The sequence below is a fragment of the Lytechinus pictus genome, unplaced genomic scaffold (assembly GCF_037042905.1).
Source record: "Lytechinus pictus isolate F3 Inbred unplaced genomic scaffold, Lp3.0 scaffold_20, whole genome shotgun sequence".
In the NCBI taxonomy this organism is placed as follows: domain Eukaryota; kingdom Metazoa; phylum Echinodermata; class Echinoidea; order Temnopleuroida; family Toxopneustidae; genus Lytechinus; species Lytechinus pictus.
Window position 1 is genome coordinate 13564444 of NW_026974141.1, and position 27050 is coordinate 13591493.

General features: G+C 36.6%; 1 protein-coding gene across 1 annotated transcript in view; it reads right to left on the reverse strand.

The window, feature by feature from the left end:
* Positions 1-26733, reverse strand: part of LOC129283230 (protein CIP2A homolog L-like) — a 36737-nt gene extending 10004 nt beyond the window's left edge. Inside the window, exons 1-15 of the mRNA XM_064114951.1 lie at positions 26662-26733; positions 23534-23654; positions 22069-22228; positions 20685-20797; positions 18716-18810; positions 17260-17356; positions 16425-16547; positions 15785-15930; positions 14428-14503; positions 13730-13927; positions 11946-12102; positions 10362-10506; positions 9639-9738; positions 7795-7913; positions 5659-5881 (exon numbers count right to left, since the gene is read on the reverse strand). Coding sequence (XP_063971021.1) covers positions 5659-5881; positions 7795-7913; positions 9639-9738; positions 10362-10506; positions 11946-12102; positions 13730-13927; positions 14428-14503; positions 15785-15930; positions 16425-16547; positions 17260-17356; positions 18716-18810; positions 20685-20797; positions 22069-22228; positions 23534-23635 — 1854 coding nt within the window. The 5' untranslated portion in view covers positions 23636-23654; positions 26662-26733. The remainder of the gene's footprint in view (positions 1-5658; positions 5882-7794; positions 7914-9638; positions 9739-10361; positions 10507-11945; positions 12103-13729; positions 13928-14427; positions 14504-15784; positions 15931-16424; positions 16548-17259; positions 17357-18715; positions 18811-20684; positions 20798-22068; positions 22229-23533; positions 23655-26661) is intronic.
* Positions 26734-27050: the final 317 nt, after the last annotated feature.

Sequence of the window (27050 nt, forward strand, 5' to 3'; positions counted from 1 at the left end):
TGTTCTCTTCAGTGAATGAGGATTTTTTTTTTGGGGGGGGCTAGTTGTTGTTTTTTTGCAGGCGTAACCGTTAGTCAAAAATAATTATGGGTCACGGAGGGGGGGGGGGGGGGTGGCAAATATGGCATAAAAGACAAATTCTATTAATAAATGCAAGAGAGCAAAAAATTGAAACTACGGGAACATCAGCCTCATCACCCACTTTAGTTTGTTGCACAAGGGCGTAAATACGGGGGGATTAATGATCCGCCCATGCCGTTCTGTTTGTTCTATTTGTTTGGCATATAAATACCCCCCTCACTTTTTAAGACAGGAACGATATTTTTTAATCATAAACTGATTAATATAGGCTACTGCCGTTAATTTGTGGATTCGTCTGTTAATGCATTTGGAGTGCTTCGGTCGCTAGGCTCATTCGCTTAATCTATATAATATATTCTTATTGGATTTCGCGATGATGAATCCCAATGTTAAGCTCATGAACTGGCAGATCAAGGGGAGCACATCCCTATAGTTGGAATATTCTTTTAAAAATAGATATTGCCCTTTTCCCTGATAAATTTCACGTGCTGCAACACCGGGTCTAACTCTTATTGTTGCAATTAGAAAACTAAATCTAAGACCCCCTTAATCATGAAAATTAATTAGCGGAAATCTACGGCAAAATTCAATATTTTTCTTCAAAATAAAATATCGAGAGACATACCGCCGTTTCGCCCAGTGAAGGTCCCATGCTGGAATCAGAGGTAAAAATGGCAATTAATGGCCATTATTACCTCTGCCATTTTTACCTTTGCCATCTTTACCTTTGCCCGTTTTTACCTCTGCCATTATTAGAAAAAGATTAACATTGTTAACACAAGGCGTAACGATCAATAACATTTTATGAACATTTATATTCTTTATCACCAGTTTTATTATGATCATCGTTTTGGATTATCATGATCATCATATTTATTTTTATTACCAGCAGAAGCTCTTATTAAAAATGACATCCCCTCCCAGTGGCGTACCGTGGGTCACGACATTGGGGGGGGGGGGGCACCAGCAAAATTCTTGAGTCACTTAGTGAGCGCGCGAAGCGCGCTCAGTTGTCAGGTATACTGACCTAATAGAGACATTTTAAGGAAGCACTTGTTGTCATGGTAATCATGAATAATATTCGCATCTCAGCAATCAAATAATGCGAGCGCAAAGCGCGAGCTGAAAATTTTTGATATTCAGACCTAAAAAGGGACTTTATAATCGAATTTTTGTGATCATGATACGTACCTGTTTCGCTAAACAATGCGAGCGCGATGCCCGAGCCGAAAATTTTTGTATACATTGATCCCAAACAGGGAGATCTTAAGGACTATATTTTAGGAATCTCTTAATACACTGTAGTATACATAACTCACCAAAGTCATCTAATGCGAGTGCCAAGCGCTTGCTGATTTTGTTAGAATTACATTTAAACACATATGAAACACTTGTAGTCATTGTAATCATGAATAACATAGGCATCTCACTAATCAAATATTGCGAGCGCGAAGCGCGAGCTAAAAAATCAGGAATTTCAAACACGAAGAGAGGCAATTTAAGGCTTGTTTGTAGGAATTCGCAAAACCATACGTATTTCAATAACCAAATGATGCGAGCGCGAAGCACGAGCTGAAATTTGTGTATATATTGACACAAAACATGATTTTTAAAAAGGAGTATACATATCTCACTATAGTCATGTAATGCGAGTGCCAAGCGCTTGCTGATTTTGTTAAAATTACATCTGAACACATGAAGCACTTTTTGTAGTCAATGTAATCATGATTATCATACGCATCTCACTAATCAAATATTGCGAGCGCGAAGCGTGAAAATTTAGATAATTCAGACCTGAAGCGGGGCAGTCTAAGGCTTGTTTGTAAGAATTCACTAAGACCATTCGTATTTCACTAACCAAATGATGCGAGCGCGAAGCGCTAGCTGATTTTTTTTTTATATTTAGATCAGAAAAAGGGACATTTCAAGGACTGATTTTAGGAATTCATGGAGAGCAGACATATCTCACCAATCCACTGAAGCGAACGTAATCATGGACAGGAAATGTTTTATATTAAGACCTTAACATGGGGCAATCACTTTAAGTAGTCATGAAAAAGAACCATATGTCACTACATAAAACAATAATATATTTGGTGTATATTGACTTGAAAACAGGAGGTTTTCGTACAACAGGTTTATATATCTCTTTAAACAGACAATGCGAGCACCAGGAACAATGAAGATATGGACCCTGAGCAAATTATGTTTCATAAAGTTATGATAAAAATGTTTCCTATGTAAAATAACATAACATGATCATAATACAATATACAATTATAATGAATAATAATTTCTTCTTTCCCACTACGTTCCTCTTCCTTTCTCCCTCTTTTTCTCCTTTTCCCCGTTTTTTTTTTTGTCAGCCGATGGGGGGGGGGGGGATTTTTTAGCTCGCGCTTCGCGCTCGCAATATTTGATTAGTGAGATGCCTATGTTATTCATGATTACAATGACTACAAGTGTTTCATGTGTGTTTAAATGTAATTCTAACAAAATCAGCAAGCGCTTGGCACTCGCATTAGATGACTTTGGTGAGTTATGTATACTACAGTGTATTAAGAGATTCCTAAAATATAGTCCTTAAGATCTCCCTGTTTGGGATCAATGTATACAAAAATTTTCAGCTCGCGCATCGCGCTCGCATTGTTTAGCGAAACAGGTACGTATCATGATCACAAAAATTCGATTATAAAGTCCCTTTTTAGGTCTGAATATCAAAAATTTTCAGCTCGCGCTTCGCGCTCGCATTATTTGATTGCTGAGATGCGAATATTATTCATGATTACCATGACAACAAGTGCTTCCTTAAAATGTCTCTATTAGGTCAGTATACCTGACAACTGAGCGCGCTTCGCGCGCTCACTAAGTGACTCAAGAATTTTGCTGGTGCCCCCCCCCCCCCAATGTCGTGACCCACGGTACGCCACTGGGAGGGGATGTCATTTTTAATAAGAGCTTCTGCTGGTAATAAAAATAAATATGATGATCATGATAATCCAAAACGATGATCATAATAAAACTGGTGATAAAGAATATAAATGTTCATAAAATGTTATTGATCGTTACGCCTTGTGTTAACAATGTTAATCTTTTTCTAATAATGGCAGAGGTAAAAACGGGCAAAGGTAAAGATGGCAAAGGTAAAAATGGCAGAGGTAATAATGGCCATTAATTGCCATTTTTACCTCTGATTCCAGCATGGGACCTTCACTGGGCGAAACGGCGGTATGTCTCTCGATATTTTATTTTGAAGAAAAATATTGAATTTTGCCGTAGATTTCCGCTAATTAATTTTCATGATTAAGGGGGTCTTAGATTTAGTTTTCTAATTGCAACAATAAGAGTTAGACCCGGTGTTGCAGCACGTGAAATTTATCAGGGAAAAGGGCAATATCTATTTTTAAAAGAATATTCCAACTATAGGGATGTGCCCCCCTTGATCTGCCAGTGCATGAGCTTAACATTGGGATTCATCATCGCGAAATCCAATAAGAATATATTATATAGATTAAGCGAATGAGCCTAGCGACCGAAGCACTCCAAATGCATTAACAGACGAATCCACAAATTAACGGCAGTAGCCTATATTAATCAGTTTATGATTAAAAAATATCGTTCCTGTCTTAAAAAGTGAGGGGGGTATTTATATGCCAAACAAATAGAACAAACAGAACGGCATGGGCGGATCATTAATCCCCCCGTATTTACGCCCTTGTGCAACAAACTAAAGTGGGTGATGAGGCTGATGTTCCCGTAGTTTCAATTTTTTGCTCTCTTGCATTTATTAATAGAATTTGTCTTTTATGCCATATTTGCCACCCCCCCCCCTCCGTGACCCATAATTATTTTTGACTAACGGTTACGCCTGCAAAAAAACAACAACTAGCCCCCCCCCCAAAAAAAAATCCTCATTCACTGAAGAGAACAAAATTTGTGTCTGTCACATCCCCCATCCAAACACACACACTATTTACTCCAACTGATGGGCCATGTTCTAGGTGTTTTTATCCTTGTTTTTGCATTGTGGGCATATAAAGATTAAAAAAAAAAGGAAAATCACCTTTTTTGTTACGTTGTCATCCATGCGCGCCCCTAATCTGGCTCGCTCCCGCAACCACCAATCTGCACTGAGAGTTTTATTATTCTTATATTATTACTAATGGTTAATAGATGTTTATAAGTTTTTTAGTTTTAACTTCAATAGATAATTGATATCTTTTAATATAATTTCAATTTCAGTTCGTGCTTTTGTAGACACTGTACGCAAAATATAATGATTTATAGTCCGCTATCTTCAAAATCCTTATTGGTCGGGCGTTATTGGTCGATAACTCCAGCGCGATGATCTTGTCTTCTCATCTTCGCATCCTTAATAAGTTGACTTGACGAGATTGAGGATCTTGTCTTCTCATCTTCACATCCTAAATAAGTCGACTTGATGAGATTCTGTATCTTGTTTTCTTATCTTCTTGTCCTAAACATGTCGACTTGACGAGATTGAGGATCTTGTCTTCTTGTCTTCTCATCCTAAATAAGTCGACTTGACGAGATTGATGATCTTGTCTTCTCATCTTCTCATCCAAAATAAGTCAACATGTCGAGATAATGGATCTTGTCATCTCGCCTTCTCATCCTAAATAAGTCGACATGTCGAGATAATGGATCTTGTCATCTCGCCTTCTCATCCTAAATAAGTCGACATGTCGAGATAATGGATCTTGTCATCTCGCCTTCTCATCCTAAATAAGTCGACTTGACGAGATTGATGATCTTGTCTTCTCATCTTCTCATCCAAAATAAGTCAACATGTCGAGATAATGGATCTTGTCATCTCGCCTTCTCATCCTAAATAAATCGACATGACAAGATTGAGGATCTCGTATTCTTGTCTTCTTTCCTCGTCTTCTTGTCATCTTGACTCTTTTTCTCGTCTTCTCATCTTGTCTTCTGGGGGCACGTCTAAGCTTCCGTAGAAATTTATATCAAGCCCTATCTGTATTTATCAACAAGCTAGTCTAAAACAGCATTGTCTGCTTTGAAGACCTTCATGACCTTTGACCTTATAACCTTTAGCTATTAAGAAACAAAACAACAACAAAGGAAATTTACATCCAGACCTGTCTGCATTCTATCAATAAGCTTGCCTGCCTTGGCGACCTTTGACCTAAATATTAGAAACATCCAGAGCTGTCTATATTACAACAATAAGTTTGTTTAAATGTCTGTCTCTGTGACCTTTGACCTTTTGACCTCCAGATGAGAAACATCCATACCTGTCTATATTATATCAATAAGCTTGTCTGAACAAGCACTGTATGCCTTGGTGACCTTTGACCTTTCGACATCTAGATTAGAAACATCCAGACCTGTTTGTTTAAAACAAGCAATTTCTGTCTCTGTGACCTTTGACCTTACGATCTCTAGGTTAGAAACAAAATAACTTAGAAAACTATAAATCCAGCCTTCTTTGCTTTCTAACTATAAGAACGTCTAAACCAGCAGTGACGGTTATTGGTGACCTTTGACCTTATTACCTCTAGGTTAGAAACAATACAATAACAAAGAAAAACTTACATCCAAGCCTGTCTGCATTCTATCAATAAGCTTATCCAAACCAGCGTTGTCTGCCTTGGTGACCTTTGACCTTGTGACCTCTAGGTTGGCTGCCATCACGGACATCTCATAGTTGTTGGTTTGTGACTGGTTGAGATTATGGGGTGCTGCTGGATCCATCTGATGGTCCTGGTGTGAGGTCTGGATATTGTGGGAGTTGTTGGAGGCGATGCATTCACCAAGACTGAAATTAAACATAGAAATGAGAGGAGGTAAAGGTAAATAATGATAATAATAATAAAATAATAATAATGATGAAGATGATGATAACGATGAAGATGATGATAACGATGAAGATGATGATGAAGATGGTGAAGAAGATGATGATGAAGATGATGATGAAGATGATGATAACGATGATGATAACGATGATGATAATGATGAAGATGATGATGAAGATGATGATGATGAAGATGATGGTGGCGATGATGATAACGGAGAAGAAGATGATGATGAAGATGATGATGAAGATGAAGGTGGCGATGATAACGGAGATGATGAAGATGATGATGATGATAATATGGAGAATACAATAACTTTCGCATCCTACCGGGTACCCATATAGCACCTGGGTCGAGAGTGGCAAAATGTGGATCAACGCCTAGCTAAAGGACGCTAGACCGCGGTGGGATTCGAACACACGACCCTCTGGTTACAAGGCGAGAGTCAGAACCACTACACCATGGCTATTCCAATAGCCCCTTCTTTCTGCAGAAGTGTCACCTTTTATCATAGTAACTGGAACAGATTTCTTATTTGTTATTATCTTTCAGGAGATACCAAGCTGCTGCATGTTTCTTATCTGGTCCCATAGACGACAGATCAATCAACCATTCGACTACTGACTTCTGAGTTTACAATAGGCTTAGTCCTGGGGCCCGTAACACAAAGCTTAGCAATGGTTGATGTACATTTTTCTATGATTGATTGCATTGACTACAATATACAATCAACCATGAAAATCAAGCATACAATCTATCGCTAATGTTTGTGTTACGGGACCCTGGTTTCATAAAGCTGTAGTAAGATATGAATGACTTTACAAATGACAGGTACCGTAACCCCTTCTTAGGATTTAAAAATTCAAATCGAATGATTTCAAGGGAAAGTTCACCCTGAAAAAAAAATTATTTTTAAAAATAGCAGAAAAACAACAAAAAATATTGGTGAAGGTTTGAGGAAATTTCATTGAAGATTACAAAAAATATTAGAATTTTAGTTTTTGGATTTGTGACGTCATAAACGAGCAGCTGCCCCATATGATATGTAATATAAAATGCATAAATTTCAATTTTTTAATGGTTCATGATGACTTATTTTTTATTTCTTTTCAGCAACGGATGTGAAATGAATTGAAGGTACAGTAAAAACCTTTTTCAATTTTCTGAGTAAATGACATTTCATTGATTTCTTTTACCATACGATATGTAGGAATGCTGCTCCCATATGACCTCACAAATCAAGTAATTAAAATTCTAATAACTTTTTAATTCTTTGTGGATTTTTCTCAAATCTTTTGCAATATTTTATCATTTTTTTCATCAGGGGAACTTCCCCTTTCAGTATTTTAACAGTGTCACTGCAAATCTGTTATTGTAACATGTCTTATCAAATGGGCCTGTGAATACCGGTATGCCCTAGTCTGCAGGCACAGACCCTGATTGTAACTTTGAGCAACAAGTGTGTCTCCACGCAAAGACTAGCACATACAAAACTTGCTGTTTCAATTCAGGAGGCCTTCAGTACACAAGGCATGAGTAGGCTGCAATTCAGACCCTTAATTAACTCGAATGAAGGGTTTGCACAGCAGACTAGGTATGCCCTTGACAGGGACCACCTTGTTCAATTAGATAAACAGGGGGGTGTTTCACAAAGATTTAAGTATGACTTAAAGTCGGACTTAAATACCGAGTTGCGTACGGTATGAAAGGCTTGACCTCATTGGTCAGATCGTGTCATGAGGACGCACACTACTGCGTATCTATCAATAAGATCGCGCGTTGCATATCATGTACGCGTCGGCATTTAAGTGCGACTTGAGTCATACTTAAATCTATGTGAAACACCCCCCAGGTCAATGGATCCACCAATACTCACATTATCGTGGGGAATTCTTGAAGCGTTGAAGCAGCCCTGATGAGCCTGAGACTAACATGGACTCTCTCCCTGTCCCTTGAACTAAGACCATGTGCCATAAAGGGAACCAACCGATGATCCTAGGATAAGATGAATGAATGAATTTATTTATTATCCAATGCAATGATAACACCAATTTACAAGTTAAAAGCCAATCAGTTACGAATACATAGAAAAGCAAGAATAGGAACCAGAAAATAGCATGAATGCTAGTCAAGTCTGCCCCCTTCTAGTTTAGGCAGATAGAAACATGTTTCTTAACTTGTTAGTTAAGAATGAACAATCGTGAGTCTACTAAATATACTCTGTAATATACATGTATATAAACAATGACTACATAACAATTTAACAAAAACTAACAGTATTTACATATGAAAGATATCTAGATGATAACAAAAATACTGAATAGATAACAAAAATTCATTTTTCAACGTTTTTCCAAGATCATAAAATATTATAAAAAAAAAAATCCCAATCAGGGTTCCCACAGAAATTTGAAAACAGAATCCCATGACTAAATTGCTGCTCTCCATGACTTCCCGTGATGTCGCGAGAGTTATGTAGGATTTGGGATCTCACGAAACTGGGAAAAATGGAAATCATGAACACCAATTATAATAGCAGAGTATGAGAATTGCGAGACTCGACAAACTGGAAAGCTGCCATAGCCAAGAGGTAAATGCAATTCAATGACTTTTCACAAATTTACCAAAATCCCCGACTTTTCCCTGACCACAAATTTTTACAGGATTTTCCATGTCTGTGGGAACCCTGACAATACAAATGGACACGGCATTTTGGAGAAAACAATTTACCAGCCACCCTAAAATTAACAATAAGTTGCCAAAAAGGAATTATGTGATTTTTATTCAGCTTGAAAAATACATTCTTAGCTTTGCCGTGTTATATAACTTGTCAAAATTGATCAACACATACGTACTGGATTGAATGTAGAAGAAATTCAGCAAGAGCTGAGGTCAAGTCCACCTCATGTTTTTTTTTTAATTGCTTGGTAGTTTCATCGAAATTGTACAGTATGCATATCTTGCTCTTGAGTGAACCACAAACTTCAAACCTTCATATCTCCGTTTTTTGAAAAATTTGATTTGAATCAATAGAGAAAAATCAGACAAGCATAATGCTGAAAATTTCATCATAATCGGATGTAAAATAAGAAAGTTATGACATTTTAAAGTTTCTCTTATTTTTTTACAAAATAGTTATATGCACAATTTAGTAACATGCAAATGAGAATCGGTGATGTTTCTCACTCACTATATCTTTTGTTTTTTATCGTTCGAATTATATATTATTTCAATTTTTGCAGATTTGACAATAAGGACCAACTTGACTGAACCATAAAATGTTAAGCAATGGTAATTCAACATGTTCAGGGAGAAAATTAGAATATTTCATATAATACAATACAAAAGAAATAATGAGTGAGTGATGTCATCAGCTCCCTCATTTGTATACTGACCGGGATGTGCACATAACTGTTTTGTGAAATGAAGCAAAACTTTAAAATGTCATAACTTTCTTATTTTACATCGATTTTGATGAAATTTTCAGTCTTATGCTTGTTGGATTTTTCTCTTTTTATTCAAAATCAAATTTTTGTTGGGGTGGACTTGTCCTTTCATTAAAAAAAAAACACACACACACACAAAACTGGTGTCAAATAAGCTCTTGGGTCTCTCTTCTTTTATTCAACTTCACCACTTTAAATTTTGACGGTATGAAGCTGAAGAATTACTCTTTCAGACAAGCTAATTTCAAATTTGTGAATTTTGAAGACCAAATACCTGAAGTAGTTGTATCAGTGTAGTCTTTAGCTGTGGTACATTTGATTGCAACGTCACCATCAGATCGACTATATGCAGAATGGCTCCAACGCCCGCGTCACTGCCAAAGAAATGAAAGATGAAATCCAATTGTGGTATTAGACATACATGCACAAAATCAATTCTAACATACTCCAATAAAACTGACAGTTTCGTCCTATATTTCACTTATGTATTGATATTCATATTCTATATCCATGCTGCAGTTGCTGTCTTATGTCATTTTAATTTAAATTTGTATTGTTGTTATTTTGGAAAATGAGAATTGAAATCGAAATTGAAATAAAGAAATAATATAGGATTTGTATAGCGCACGTATCCACCTTGCTAGGTGCTCAAGGCGCTCCTATATTACCCCGGCTATGCTAGTCTACCTCTGGTGCGCACAGCTTTTTGAGGAATTATTTCCTGCCGGTACCCATTCACCTCACCTGGGTCGAGTGCAGCACAGTGTGGATACATTTCTTGCAGAAGGAAAACACACCATGGCTAGGATTCGAACCCACGACCCTTTGTTTGAGAGGCGAGAGTCAGAACCACTAGACCACTACGCACCCGCGTCGGGTGATTACAAGTTTTTAAAAAATGACTTCTCTGGTTCAAGAGAAATGTTCAGATTACATGAATGAAAAGTAAAAAAAAAAAAGGGGGGGGTAATTAATTCCTTTAAGCTCAAATACTTACCTCCAATCACAATCATCGTTGATGACCCTCGTCTTACTCACGGCGACCTGGTTGTTATCAAGCTGGTATTCTACGATGGACAGACAGGGGTCAAAGTTCATGACCCGACTCAACTCTGACCTCGTTCCCTCATCACAGCTCAGAGGTAAAAGAAACTAGTCAAGGATAATGAGACTTACAATACATATATATTTTTCTTTTCTGAAAGAGATAAATGTCTAAATAAGCAATGTCTCCCTCGCTTTCATGAGTTCATATCCAGTATGAGTTTTTTTTAAATAGAATTCTGAGAGGCTTTTCATAAAGCTGTCCATAAGTTATGCAAGAATGGTGAGCCTCTTTTGAGCGAGATGAGATACCCCACATTTTCTGTTTTAACTCATTGCCGCCACAGACATATTTCCCCCTATGCTACATAAAATTAAGGGTGAAACCTTCACAGACATAAGGGTAAGCTTCTTCCCAACACCCCCAACATAACAAAAACAAAAAGTGAGCAAGCCTTTGCTGCTTGCTCACTTATACTACTTATTATCATTATATTATTTTCCATTAAATCAAACCATCATTAGAGACTTTCAAATTTAACTAAAGTCTTATCTTTTCTAACACCATATGTGTATATATTTATATATTTTTTCATATACATTTCTTTTTTGGATATATTTATATACATATCACTTATAGATACATATTTACACTTACCTTCTTCTCTTAGTTTGTTTAATGCTTTATCATATATACTTATATGTCTTTTGCACATTATCAGTTGTTCCCCATTCTTTCTCTTCTTTTTTTCCCCCCACTCTTATGCACCAGTTTATTAAGCCTTTCTTTGTAACCTGTTTGACCCACCTCTCACTAATTCTCTAGTTATTCATCCCTCTATCACTGTTTTGTTCCAGATCCTGTTTGATGTTGCCTGCCTCATTATCTTAATCCCTCTTGGCCTTACTTACACTAACTTCCCTTTGTGTCTGCCTACTCCTTTTCTTTCATCCCCTTCACTAACCTGATTGGTCTTCTCTACTCACTAATGCCCCTTTTGTCTCCTTGTTTCTAGTGTTGCTGTAGCTTGTTTGTGGTCTATATTATGGTTGTTCCACTTTATATGTTTGTCATTTTGCCTCCGACGAAGATTCTGCTAGGATCGAAAGCTTAGGCCCCTTTTTGACTTTATCATCAGTTCTTGGCAGTTGGCACCAGGCAAAATATTATTTTTTGAATTTGGGGGGGGGGGGGATGCTTATCACAATTTACTACCTATTAAAACTGCTATATTGGACAAGCTTTAACACTTTCCAGGGGCTCTTTTTGTTTTAATTTCCAGGAATCTTTTGGGCAATTCAGGGACAAAATCACCTCGAGCCCTCATGTACTCTTTTCCCTGGAGCCAACTTAGACACTCATCCAAGCTAGCATATTCTTTCTATTTTTGTGTGCCTTGTATGAAATATGTTTTTATAGAGAGTGCTAAATATGTATGTTAATTATTATTATCATCATGATTATAACTATTATTATTCCTATTATTATTATAACTATTTACTATCATTATCATCATCATCATCATCAAAAGGATATTCATAAGAAGACACATAACTCTTGAGATCTTTGTAAGTTTATGTTTGGTGAATGGACCTTCTAGCTCATCCAGAGGGAGGATTAATCCCGTTGCCATGGGGATAGTGACATCGGTACGCGGAGACAGCTGGGTCACAAGACCGGAGTCTAACATTTCCTGGAAGAATGGGAGAAAAAATATGGAGGTGGATGTGGGTTAGTATGAATAAAAAGTTATAGCAAAAGTCTGTATACTCCTGCATTCTTTTTTCCTCACAAGTTCTCTTATTCTGCTTTCACACTGAAAAAAATACCCTGCAAACTCGGACAAATTATTGACGAAATTGTTTTAAGTAATTTTGAAAAGGACCTTCTAAAGCTAGTGTATTGTTTTCTTTGTGTGGGGGGGGGGGGAGGGTGGAGATAATAACAGTAATTTACATTCATATTGGCATAAATTTGGTACATTTGATCCGACTAAAATTCCTGATCAGAAAATACTTGGTATTGACTGCGATTGCGCGAACCGCAGAACTTTCTTCAATTTCGACGAAATTCGACTGAAAAGATGTAAATAAGACACATTTTACACATTCTTGTCCGAAATAATGCTTCGAGTTTGGCGATTATTTGATATGTGGAAGGGCAACCTACGCAGAGTCTACTTAGGGACAGTGATTTTCCGTTTCAAACTTGATCTAAAATTAAAATTCTGTTTTTTCATAGTAAATGTACACAGCAAATATATGAATCTGTTCTTGAAAAGCAAATTCTATAAATTTCACATGAAAAGATCCAAAACAAATTTTCTGTTTGATTTACCGGTAAACAGAAAATTACTGTGTCTATCTACTCTATTCCTCTACAAGTAGTTTCTTGGGCACGTCGTGGTCTATTGGTTCTGACTCTCGCCTTTCAAACAGAGGGTCATGGGTTCAAATCCTAACCATGGCGTGTTTTCCTTCAGCAAGAATTTATCCCGATTGTGCTGCACTCAACCCAGGTGAGGGGAATGGGTACCCGCCAGGATTAATATCTTGCATGCACTGAGCACCGGTGATGGTAGCTTGAGCTAAAGCTGGGGTAATAATAGCAGCGCTTTGTATCTTCAGGCAAAATGTGCTTTATAAATCATGCTATTAAAGGAGAATGAAACTTTTGGAGTAAGTTAGCTTTTGTGAAAGCAGAATAATCAAAGAATAAGATCAACAAAAGTTTGAGTAAAATAGGACTAGCAATAGAAGAGTTATGAGCATTTGAATGTCGAGATCACTAATGCTATGGAGATCCTCCCATTGGCAATGCGACCAAGATCTATGATGTCACAGATGAACAACTCTCCCCTTTTGGATACTGAAAATATATCCCAAAACATCTATTTTTGCTCGTTCTAATCATATGACAAACGATTCATCAATGATATAATGTTGTGAAACCTCTGAACTTGTCCTCTCATAAAGAGAACACCTCACCTTGTGATAGACTCTATATAAAAGTGAGAATATAAGTGAAATAAGTACTAAAGTAATGCGAGAGTTGTACGTGTGTGACATCCCAGATCTTGGTCGCATTGCCAATAGGAGGATCTACATGGCATTAGTGATCTCAATATTCAAATGCTCATAACTTTCTTATTATTCATTCAATCTTCCTCAAACTTTCAACATTATGTTTCTTTGATTTTTCTCTTTGATATTGATTCAGCTGGTTTCAAGGGTTTCATTCTCCTTTAAGCTGGGGTAATAATAGCAGGCAAAAAGTGCTTTATAAATCCAGCTATTATCATTATTCTTTCTACAACCTACCTCATACACCTCTCGTAGTAGATCCAGGGCTAGCAGCGAGACTGTATTATTACTCTGGACCGGACGTGAGGCCCACTTGACCACGGCAAAGAAGGCTTCTGATTGGTCCATTCCCTGATTGGTCGATGACATAATGCTACGGCAGATCGTTGGGCGGAGTCCCGACACACCGCAGAATGTCAACATCAACTCAAAAAGCTAAAAATATTTTACAAATGATAAAAATAGAGGAATATTTGCTTATTTAATAAGATAGCAAACTAAATCCTTCATGCAAAAGACCTGCCACTCCCCCTTGAAAAAAATGGTATGGTATATCCAATCTTATAAACATTTCATATGCATTTCTTTTTTTGTTTTTGTTTTTCCTTTCATTGTTTTATTAATAAAATTTGTCAGCAACAATTAGTTATCCATTTAATACATTAAACACTATTCATATTGGATTTGTACCTACATGAAAATCATGTTTTTTGCAAGATATCTTGTCCAATTTGCATATAAGATGTTATACGTAGATTGACAACCGTGTGCCAGGGTGTCGCAAATTACGGCTCATCTCAAAAGATGAGCAATACTCACAAGAAAAAGTCTTGAACAAATGTGGCAAGAGATTTGAGCTTAATGATCACATCAGGCAAAACATCTAGAAATAATTTTCCGTCTTATTATACCTATACAAAAATTTAATTACAAACCTTACAAACTGATTCTTCATCTTGTGTCGGTAATAAACCCAAGACCTTGTGTAAACACAGCTGAAAATGCTCAAACCTATAGAATGACAAAATATGACAAAAGTTGCAATAATATTTTGGTAAATGTGCTTTATTCAAAGGAAACATAATAATTCAAACTATATATTTTACTTCAAGAAGGGGGGGGGGGGGTGAAAGTGTCAATTAGCAAGGTAACAATTCTCAACAGCCATTCAGAATCAAGGATTTCCGGGAAAATTACCATGGGTTACCAAGGTTACCACTTGCCACAATGGCCATGAAGTGGTACCTTTTTGCAAAATGCAGACAAACCTTTAAATAAATGAAATAAGAAAACAAAAACATCCTACACATACCATTGTGCATTTTCAAATAGAAGATGATTATCAGTCATATTTACAAAGAGATTTATGTACCAATTAGAGGAAGAGGAAATCATAAAATTCTTTTCTTAATCCATAGAGGTACAGGTCCGCGTCTTACAAAGAGTTATGATTGCTCCAATCAACATAGATCCTCAACTACATGGAAATCCATCAATGTCGTAATTTTTTCTTCAGGAAATTTGCATAATATCCTTTGTAAACAAAGTGAAGCACTCTGAATTTTTAAAGAAAACTATGAATGTACGAATATACTTCATACCAAAAAATATTTTGAATAGAAATATATTTTAGATGTTGATGTTGCTGGCTTTCCATAGTTGTGGTTGATTGGATCGATCGCAACTCTTTGCAAGACGGGGCCCAGTTCTCCTTTAGGAGACATTTTTATTATCCTGAATGTTAGCACTCACATATAGAATATGACTAGAAAGAAAGAAAAACATACTGACAAAATTGAAACCATTGCCAGTACAGTGTATAGCGCTTTCCTGAAGAAAAGACGTTTAACTTGAGCTAATCATTAAATACACTCTAAACTGGTAATGCAATGAGAACAGCGAAGTCACTGTTTAAAAATGCAAATATTCAGATTTTCAGTAATTGTATTAGTTTATCGTTAATTCTGACTCATGTTACATGTATATTCATTAGGCCTTGGAGTGATCCATCGATGCATTTGATCTGTTTACCAACATTCCGCAACCGAATACTCCTGTTTACTCTAATTGAGTGGTCGCCAGCTGTTGATTACTGATTTGAGGCATTTGATTATCAAAAGTACATGGCAATAACCCTTGACATTTGTCAACAAAGAGCAGGATAACAAATGAAATCTTGTGCTAAAATTAAATGAATTCCAAACACTGTAAATCTTCCAAGACACAATTTTGAAACAATGAAGCTTTATACCTCTATGGAATATTAAATTGAGGAGAATAAATTAGACTTACAAGAGAAGACTCTGTTGTATCCTGGGACTCTTCAAAAGGTCAATCAAGAGGTCGACGGCATAGCGACGCGTCACAACTCCATCACCGTTGATCAGAATGTTAAAAATTAGCTGAAACGTCTGATTGATATTTCGGGGATTGAATAGCTGGAAGACGAGAATTGGAGTAAAATATGATAACTTTTGTACATTTCATTGAGAACATTAACGGAAACGATGCATTGGTCGCAGTTCAACTATTAGTTCTGAATTTCGTCTAAGATAGCGCAATTACGACTCTGATAGCCCCTCACTAGTGCAACAAAAGTCAAAAGCAAACACAACACCCCCCAAAAAAAACAAGGGCTGGATGTTTTCTCATTGAAATGAACAATGTTTGAGAATTATTTTAAGCATGCCAAATTCAGCCTTATAGCTGCCATATGTCATGCAATGCAGTTGTGAAATAAATACCAAAATGTTATTTAATTGAAATGAGACCAGAATTCACTTTCTTGCCCCTCCATTCCATCCTTACCTCTCAACTTTTCTTAGTTCCTCAGGAACTCACCACTTGGTGTAGTCATCCATATTACCATTCGACCTTTCAAACATCATCTACAATGAAGAAAAAAGTAAAATATAATTTCATGTGTTCTTACCTTATCACCAAGTTCTTCATTAAGACACAGACTAGTTAGGATGGAGAGAGAGAAGATGATGTTTGTCCGGCTGCTGTGAGATAAGAATCTAATCAGCGTCTTACTGATTGATTTCAGATTATTCTGAAACACAAATGATAAGAGAAATGTTTAAAAGTGCTTCATCATCAGTTCATCACCATCATCATCGTCATCACCACAACCACCACCATCATCATCATCACCATCACCATTATCATCATCATCACCATCATTATCGTCATCATCATTGCCATCATCATCATCATCATCATTGACATCATCATCATTGACATCATAATCATCATCATCATCACCATCATCATCATCATCATCATTATCTTCACCATCATCATCATCATCACAATCATCAACATCATCCTCCTCATCATTATCATTGCCATCATCATCATCATCATCGTCATCCTCCTCATCATCACTGCCATCATCATCATCAGCATTCTCTTCCTTCTCCATCTCTTATTCATCCTCCTCATCACCATCACCATTATTCTAGATTCTGCCTTATATTGCTGTCATACAAATTTGAACTAATTTGTGCCTAAGTAAGGCATGAGTGCAATAAATAAATTCAAATGTCAATGAACTCGGACTCGTAATCCTTCAAGAGTTGTAGTAATATTTATCGCAAAACACATTTTCAATAATAAACATGAGAATGGTTTCATTAACAGTTTTTGGTACCAACTCCCAAGTTAATTTAATTGAAAGAGGGATTGCAATGATGTTTAACAAAATTCTACCAAAACTTTAATAATCACCGGCACCAACAACTATAATTCATTGACTTGCTTACCATAGCTTTGATATGGGCCTGAATAGAAACATTCTGTCTGCACAAGTTCGCAAGAAGACCCAAACAAGGCATCACTAGGTCTGATTCTGGACCAAGACTATCGAAGCAAAAGGAGATAAAGAGTTCTTTAGTTTGAAGTGGCTGGTCGGAGGAGAGGGTGAGGGGGGGGGTGGGTGTTTAAGAAGACTTAAGGTATTGTTTAACTTTGTGAGCAGCCGATTAAAAAAATTCTCAAACCAAGATGAAACAAACATGTGTACAAGTGCATGTATTAGAACTAATAAACCCTGAAAACAACCATTATTGAGAATAAAAAGCTAAAACTACAAGGCAAACCCCGATTTTGTAAATAGGCGTCTTATAGACGCCTAAATAGTACACATTAGTGTATGGGATGAAATTAAGATGGTGTTTTCGGTCAGTTTATATTTCAATTTTTGAAGCACTAAATAATTATTTTCGAACGCAATTTTTTCTGGGCTTCATTTTTGTAACATATCACAGACACAGGTGACAAGTGTGACCTTCTAGCTCAGATTTTTAAAAGTCAAACCAATGTTAACCAATCACTTTAAGAATACATGGTGTAAACTGAAGCAGGGTTATGATCAATATTTAATTTCTATGTATTTAATAAAAGGTGTTATATTTTTCTTGTTTTAAAATAAAAATATTCTAAATTGTTTGAAATCCCTTAAAAAATCTAACCCTGTCATAAAACTTCTATGTGCAAAAAGCAGTCTATCTTGTTGTTTCATTAAGCTGTTCGTGAAGCAACGTGTGACTTACATCACTATTGAAGTCATGGTTTATTTCCAATTCGTCTAACGCCAACTCGTCTACTATCATTTGGTCTACCATCAGTTCGTCCACTAGGACCACTATCCACATGGTCTAACTGCCATTTCGTCCACTCACCATTTCGTCTAATAACCAGTTGGTCCAATAGCCATTTATTCCATATACCATTCAGTCTAATTGGACTAAGTGTTAATTGTGCAAAATGAATGAAAATGAAATGGATATTAGACCAACTGGTTATGAGACGAAATGGTCATAGATGAAATGGTGATTAGACGAAGTGATGATTGGACCAAATGGTTGTTAGACGAAATGTTGATGGACGGAATGGCATTAGACTAAATGAAAGTAGACCATGTGGTGAGAGGAGTCACAACCAGGGGCCTGATTCATAAAATTTGTTATAAAAAATTTGCTATAACAGTTTAAATCTACTGAAATCATTCAAAATGATTGGCTGATCATAGACTTGTTATAGAAACTATGCATTTCAATCATAACAAGTCTTTATGAAACAAGTCCCAGTAACTAAATGTTTAATGTTACCTTCAAAAGTGTTAATGATAATCAACATCATCAAATTCAAACTTTCAACAGTTTTTTAATTTTACTGTGGTTCAAGTTCCCAATGTAACATGTTGAACCACCTACTTACATCTGTGTTAGTAAAAACTGGATCAAATCCTCCACATAGTTGTTAGGGTAGATGATCCTGTAGTTGTATGTCACTCTCTGTAGAAGCTGGACACACTGCAATAGAATAGAAGACAACATACTTCATTAATCATCAATAAATCATGACCGTTATAAAAACCTGGTGGGTGTTTCAAAAAGCTGTTCATAAGTAACAAGTGACTTTACAAGTGATTTGTGATCCTTTGCTGTTGGGGCAATTCCATTCAACGATCAACTTTTTGTACGTTCGACCCCCATGTTTCTCAAGTCTTACTTCACTTCATAAACTGACCAAGTCGTGGTCCTTTGAGAAAATTACAAAGACTGTCAAAAGAAATCAGAGACAGAAAATTTAATGAAGGCCCCCCATATAGGGGGTCAGACGTACATATTCAGGGTTCCCACAGAAATTTGAAAACAGAGTTCCATGACTAAATTACTGCTTTTCATGACTTCCTGTGACGTCCCGGGAGTTATGTAGAATTTGGGATGTCACAAAACTGAAAAAAATGGAAATCATGAAAACCAACTATAATAGCAAAGGATGATCACAGAGTATGAGAGTTGCGAGACACGGCAAACTGGAAAGCTGCCATAACCAAGAGGTAAATGCAATTCCATGATTTTTCACAAATTCCCTGACTTTCCACGACCACAAATTTTTCCAGGACCGTGGAGATCCTGATAATATATGGAACAGCCCTGTGTTAAATGATATACACCAAATTTTCATTAATGTCGATTTAGCGCCTAAGAACAGATCACCAGTCGTTTGCAAAGTCGCTTATGGACAGCTTTATGAAATGCCTACATGTATCAGATACAATTAAGTCTAGCTTCAGAGAGGAAAGAAATTATAACAGTATTATTTTGGCTCAGGTCTCGGGTCTAATGAATTACCTTTCATAAAACAGAAAGATAACACATTAATCACAAGTTTCAGATATACTTCTACTGTTCTACATTAATCTTAAATCAAAATTCCCTAATTTTTAAAGCATATAGCAGCATTGTATAGCACCTAAAGTCCATCGCACACCTTACGACTGTTCGCGATACGATTTTGGAACAAATCGCATTTTCCTCATTTTCTGAAAATGTGAATGGAATATATCATTTTATTTGAGGTTAAAATTAATTGAAAGAATACTCATATAACCAATTTGAAAGATTGCAAGCCTTTATTTTGGAGTAAAGGCCAAATTAGTTTCAAATCGTAGCCAATCGTACGACTGCAATGACATCATTACGACTAGATATTAAATTCACTTTTATTCTAAGAAGGATGATAGCATAGTCACAGATTTGAACATAGGTATTCGTAAAATGATTTAGAACATTACGCAGTAAGATATTCCAAGTCTCAATATTAGCATCAAATTCTACTACATTTTATTCTGAAATCGGGTCGCAGACCAATCGGTCGCCTTTAGGTCCTAAGCTATTCAAATTTGGCCATGTTCCTGACCCACAATGCAACATTCTGAGAAGTGCAAGTTGCGTAATATTGACACAACACTTGAAAGATAACACAATTATTCACTATCTAATAAATTCCAACTGCAATAATTATGTTACCACAGAGCAAAACAAAGTTTTCCTGTCAAAGAAATTAAGTTTTTCTACACAAATAAAATTACTTGTACTTTATTCTCTGTTTTATTAATTGTCATCTCAAAAGGTTTTAGACATAATAATATCCAAGTCCTTTGAAAGCGCATAGAGACGTTATTCATAATGTGTTATGTGCTATACAAGAACTGACTATTATTATTATTATTATACATTCATAATACGCAATTAATGAGAGACAATGCTCCCTGTTGAGAATTTCTCTGAATTTTACAGCTCACTCTTTCTTGCTTAGTCCTTCGAACTCTTTGATGATATTCATCCTCTGAATATAATTGAACACACTATTGCATGCATTCATCAAAATAAATACTTACTTGTCCAATGACTGTCTCATTCGGTGAACCCCGCTGAACTTTCAGGAACAGTGCAAGGGATGCTGGGAGGTTAAAGGTCACTTGAAGTGTTTCCCTGACATCACAATCCGCAGCTTCGAAAAGATGTGGGAAAAGAAGAATATTTGTGATGTTGAGCTATTCGTGAGGATTAATTACTGGAGTATCGCACTTCAGACGCTACCTGTTATTGTAGGTTCTTTTAGTGAATACAAAACTGCAAAGGTTTACTGAAAAGGTTGTTTTTCCTAACCATCAGTTTCCATTCTCTTAATCCATTATACCAAAATTTGGACAAGAATAAATATACTATACCTCTTGTCTCCAGTTTCATTTATTCAGTAATGGTGTCAGTGATCAAAGCTTAGCAGCATTTTTAGTACTGATCCAATATTAACAATAAAGAGTTTCTGCATTCACTACGCGGCCGCTCTCTACAACGCACCAATTCCTTTGAAAATACAAGTAAAATCAAAATCGAAGCTTTTGTCGAAAGTTGGTGGACCGGGACACCAGCGTCGTGTCGTGGCTCTGGACAACAACATATTTGCAATTGTTCGTCCGGTGCAAATCTTAGAATGATCTGCTGTCCCAGTCCATTAACTTTTGACAATAATCCTCTCAGCTCACTAAATGTGGGATTTAACTTGCATAGTTGCATTATAAAAGGAATTGGTGCGTTGTAGAGAGTGGCCGTGTAGTGATTGCAAAAATTCTCTATTGTCATGCCATGGTGACACAACATTTACTCCCACCATCATTGCTCCAGACTTTATTTCATCTCTAAGTTGTAGGGGTAGGGTTAGGGTTGCAATCGGGCTTATGTCAGGTTTAGGGCAGGGTAGACGGTAGAGTGTTGCATCCAGGGTAGAAGAATTGAGGCGTGATGAATTTATTTCGGTGCAATGAATAGCGGAGCATAGTGTGTGAATATTAGCAAATGTCATGGAATCCATCCCATGAATATAATCATGGGTACTAAAAAGGACCACATTACATGCAAAACATTTTTTTTTCTTCTGTCCTTAACTCGATTTGTTTCATTATATACACACCTGTACTTTTAATTTCACTTTGTTGTTTTAATATTAATGAGTTTTAGAAAAAATTTTCTTTGTAATTGGTTTTATTATGATCACTGCATGTTATATACTTATTTTGTTATCTGTCATATTTTATGCTTTTGATTGTGAGCCCGCATTGTTAGTCTTCAGACTTTTTGATGAGTACATTTTAATAAAACCAAATTGAATTTGAATTTAAAAAATTAAACATTCACTTACAAACTATAGCAAATTGATTGCCTTGTATTTTATAATTTTTACAAGTTTCTGGAAAATTAATAATTATTTTTCGCATAACTCACCTAGATTGAAGAGCAAGACCATGGTCTTGAGAGCGAGGTCAAGCGGGGTCACAGGGTCATTGACCAGGTCAACGAGACAGGTCAAGCATTCGCTGGGCAGGAGCTGGCGAGGACAAAAGTAACTCAAAGACTTGTCTCTGGATGTGATTCCAATCAACACCTGTAAAAAAAATTTAAAATGAATTGTGATATGAAAAAATTGGTGATTTCAAGTTAGGTGTTGTTGTTGGTATTGGAATTCACTGTACCCTTATAGATTCATTAATACTAAATAGGGAATTTTCGTAATTGGCGGCAGGGAGGGATTCTATAACACAGAAAATCCATTGTCAAAGGCTCTTCATGACAAAGCAGACTTTGTCAAAAATCTGTAAATCAAGACAGCACTTTCGTCTGTGACTCTAAACGAATGACATACATTGTATTTGCAATTTTTAGTCAACTACATGTATGAATCTTACGACGATCGGCTGTCCCGGTTCGCCAATTTTTGACAAAGAGCTCTCAGCTGATCATTGTAATTTAACAGGCCTTTTCAATAGATTTACTATGTTACAGAATCAATCCCTTTTGCAGTTGCTATTCTTCTTAATTCATAATAAAATAAAATTTTGAACAGCTCTCACTGCATGATTACAATTATCTGTTCTTGATGAGCAAGATGGCAAATGGCATTAGGGTACCCTTTGAAAGTGTGGGCTAAGGGGATGTTGCAAGAGAAATGTTTGCAATCAACTGGAAATATTCTAATTGCAATTTTACAATTGATTGATCAATTTTAGCAGTACCAAATCAGATTAAACTCCTTGTTTCAAGAAGTAGCTTAAACATCATTTGAAATTTACAATTAATTGCAAGACATACTTCTACGGCAATACTCAGCAGGATCCATAATTCAGAATGTAGTGCTAAGGAATAAACTTGGGTGCTCATCTGCAGTGCATACTTGTTGATTAGGGGACCAAAAATTTCTTGCAATGCCTCACAAATTAGCCCCAAATTAACTAAACCCCAGGGGGGGTACTCACTAAATAAGGCATACAGGAATGTGCCGCTGGAATGGTTCGCTTTTTTGGAAGAAATCCCTAAAGTATGGGGTATGGTTTTATGCTGGAAAATCCCTAAACATGGCCCCAATTTTTAGATACTGGCCTTAAAGATGGGTCCATATTCTCCTCCAATGTCTTAGGTGCAAATACGAAAAGACCTTACATTTCATGATATTCTTTTTTTTTTTCTTCAAATTTTCCAGGGGAAAATGTGTCCCCCCCCCGCTTTTGAAAAATCCTGGACCACCCCTGTAATAAATCCCTAATAATGGGTACCTTTTTAGCCAAAATGACCCGTAAATATGGGTATGGGTTTTGAACCTTCAGCCACACACCCCGGTCCAAACCAAATCTAAGTATCCCCCCCCCCCCGGGGAACTAACCCACTGCCATCAGTAATGAGTAAGGTTACTTACATCCAATCTGCTTTGGAGATGAGCTAGATTCGCATCACTCTGATTCCTGCTGTATTGATTGGCTGCTAAAACCACTGACCGAACGACAGAGGTCGCCTCCATTATGAAAAACACTTTGGATCTGCGGAGATAGTAAGACATCATAAGAAAATACTAAGGACATAACAATTGCAAGAATACAAAGCCAGAATCTGACTTCAAGACCAGCAGTGACATTGACTGCCCAAGATTTGATATGTTAGCCTATCAAAAAATACCCCAAGATTAAAAAACTTCCCACAAAACGAGCTGGCATAAAAATATTATTTATTTCATAATTTAAAGGACAAGTCCACCCCAACAAAAAGTTGATTTGAAAAAAAAGGGGAAAAATCTAACAAGCAAAACACTGAAAATTTCATCAAAATCGGATGTAAAATAAGAAAGTTAGGACATTTTAAAGTTTTGCTTAATTTCACAAAACAGTTCTATGCACATCCTGGTCGGTATGCAAATTGGCAGACTGATGACGTCACCCACACACTATTTCTTTTGTATTTCATTATGTGAAATAAGAAATATTCTAATTTTCTCCTCCTAGTCAAGTGAAAACAAGTTTTACATGAACATGTGGAATTACCATTATTTTTACAGTATATTGTTAAGTTAAGCTGGTCCTTATTGTCAAATCTGTAAAAATTGAAATATTGTATTATTCAAACAATAAAAAACAAAAGAAATAGTGAGTGATGGACATCATCGACTCTCTCATTTGCATATCGCTGAGTTGTGCATTTAACTGTTTTGTGAAAAATAAGCAAAACTTAAAATGTCGTTCTTTCTTATTTTACATCCGATTTCGATGAAATTTGCAGCGTTATGTTTGTTTGATTTTTCTCTATCGATTCAAATCAACAATTTTCTGGGGTGGACTTGACCTTTAATCAAAGAACCATTGTAGGATCTACTGGTACAAGTATGGTAAGACCACCACATATCGACCACCTCTTTTGAAACCGACCACCTTGCGCGCGTTAAAATTATTGCGTATTACAAACGATACGCGCGGGAGAGTAGGCGCAGTGTCCATAGAAACGGTAAGAATCGATTTTACGAGAAAAAAAGAAGCAACAAAAAGTAAAAATTTAGTAGAATTAACCAAAATTGTATTGACCAAACCCAAAACCCGCTGAAAAACCAAGAAATCCGATAGGAAACGGCTTTAGAACAAATATCCGTCGTCAATCGTCGAATCATGCGTCGGAGCTCGCAGTGGAAGTAGTGAGGCGATCATTTAGCATGTTGACGTCATAGAACTGATTTGAAAGAGTAAAAATATTTCGCCACCGCGACAAGAATCGGCCGTAAACTTAGTGTACCGCGGGTGGTCGGTTTCAAAAGACGGGTGCAAATGAGCAAATGGAAAATCGTCGCATTCGTTGATCGTCGATATATACGCAAATTGAATCGGAGTCGCCGAGCGAAACATGGGAATCTGATCTGCTCAATTTTCTGCACAAATGAGACGAAAAATTGATGAATATTTTCGCAGATATGATGCTTAGAAGATTAGGTGGTCGATAAGGGGTAGTTCCAACCATACTACTCACAACAAATGTCTAAGCTTAAATCAAACATTCATGACGTTAGTTATCTTTTATCTTGTGATCTCTGCACAAACTACGTTGTTATTTTTAAAGAAAATTAGATTGAAAGTATCTGCGCCGGTGTGCGGCCGCTTTTCCCATCCTGTAACTATTTTAATCCATACATATCATGTAAAAAGAACTGATGGTACTTACATTTGTCTCACAAAAATTGGCCAATAGCAATCACAGTGGTCAAGATTGACCACCACTTCGGAACGCGATAGCATTCCCGAGTTGGCAGCCGCCCTGTCTCTGGTGCGCGTTATGATACAATTCCTATGGCGGCGCTCCCGCGAGCTCCATATTAAAAAGGCAGCTGTAATTTGCCTCTCAACGGCACGCGAACACGCACTTAAATTAGGGCGCTACACTTTGAGGTGTTGTCGTATTTTTCATGTTTTTATTATTTTTTTCGATCGTAGCATTGACTTCCGGAAAAAATGATGCCGGACATCGGCTTGCAAAAAGTGCAATTTTTTTGGTGAGGATGTTTTAAAAATCCACGAACATCGGGAATACCATAAAAAATCCACTTTTTTGGACCCCTTGTTTGTTAACTACATACATGTACGATCGGATGTTAAGATGTATCGAGTGTGATATTTTTTACGCAAGGTAAGGTGATTTAGTTAAGAAAATTTCATTTTTTGTTCGAAATTTTGTCCATTTCACTGGATTTTATGGTGTGGGAGTTAGTGAAGTGGTGTACATGTCTAGCGTGTGTTGGTGATTTCAGTGGTATTATTGCCGAGTCTGCTTAGCATGCCGCACACCAACCCCCGGCTGCGCACCGACGCCGTTACTATATATATACACCCTAGTATAAGGGTTTTGTTGGAGCAGAAATTAATTATTGTCATAATTGGTTCACCTCTTCTCCTTCAAAATGAAAATAAGCTATCTTGGTCACCCACATGATCATTTTGTACTAGTGCTTTAAGTTTAAAAGTTTAAGCTTAAAAAAATATTATTTTTGTGAAAGTGTAGACTCTATAAAATTAAAAATATTGCAGAAAAAAGATTCATTTAATTCTGCACGATTTCATCATTCAAATTCATGTTCATTCACAGTCATTAATTATGATTCACTCACAGAAGTTCATGCAGGTAGGTACATTAATAAGGTGTAAAATGGCTTGCATCATGTTGCATGAAACTTGCACTGCAAGTGGATGGAGCTGCTCTACCCACCATGGCCCGCAATGCACCGGCACAGCTGCAAATAGTACAATGCAATTACTTAGCAGCAGCTACAGTAGTCTGAGAATTAGACCCAATCTAACGTTACACAAAATAGCGCGTATGGGACTGCACTGCAGACGGTGTAAATTGAACGAGCTCACGAGTGACAGGGTGTTTTTTTTTTGTCGCAGTTGTAATAAAGACTTCTGCGAAAAAGCAAATGAGAAGAAGTTGAAAAGGACAATTTTAATTAATAAAAACAACTAAATCTACTACAAGAATGCGTCAAGAATGTGATATCGACTTTCATGTACTCACCTTACGTTACAAACAATTGACAGTTCTCTTCGCGATCTCTCCCTCAAAATTTAAAACAGCCGCTAAAAATTTATTGTCAATAGATGGCGTGTGTATTTGAAGAAATAAGGTACCGGTACTTTTTTTTTAATACAAAGTTACCGAATAGCTCCGAGATCATTATTAAAAAGAAAAAAAAAAGAGCAACATGAAGAGTTTGTTAAAAAATTAAATCATATGTCACCTGGTAGAGATTTTTCTTTTTGATCTTGTAAGTCTTTGCAATCAATGTCCAAAAATCCATCACGAGTTAAACTTCTAAATCCAATAATTTTGCTTGACAAATGTTCACTTATAACCATTCAATTAAAAAAAAACCGCAACAGAATTCACAATTGATTGTCAACTGA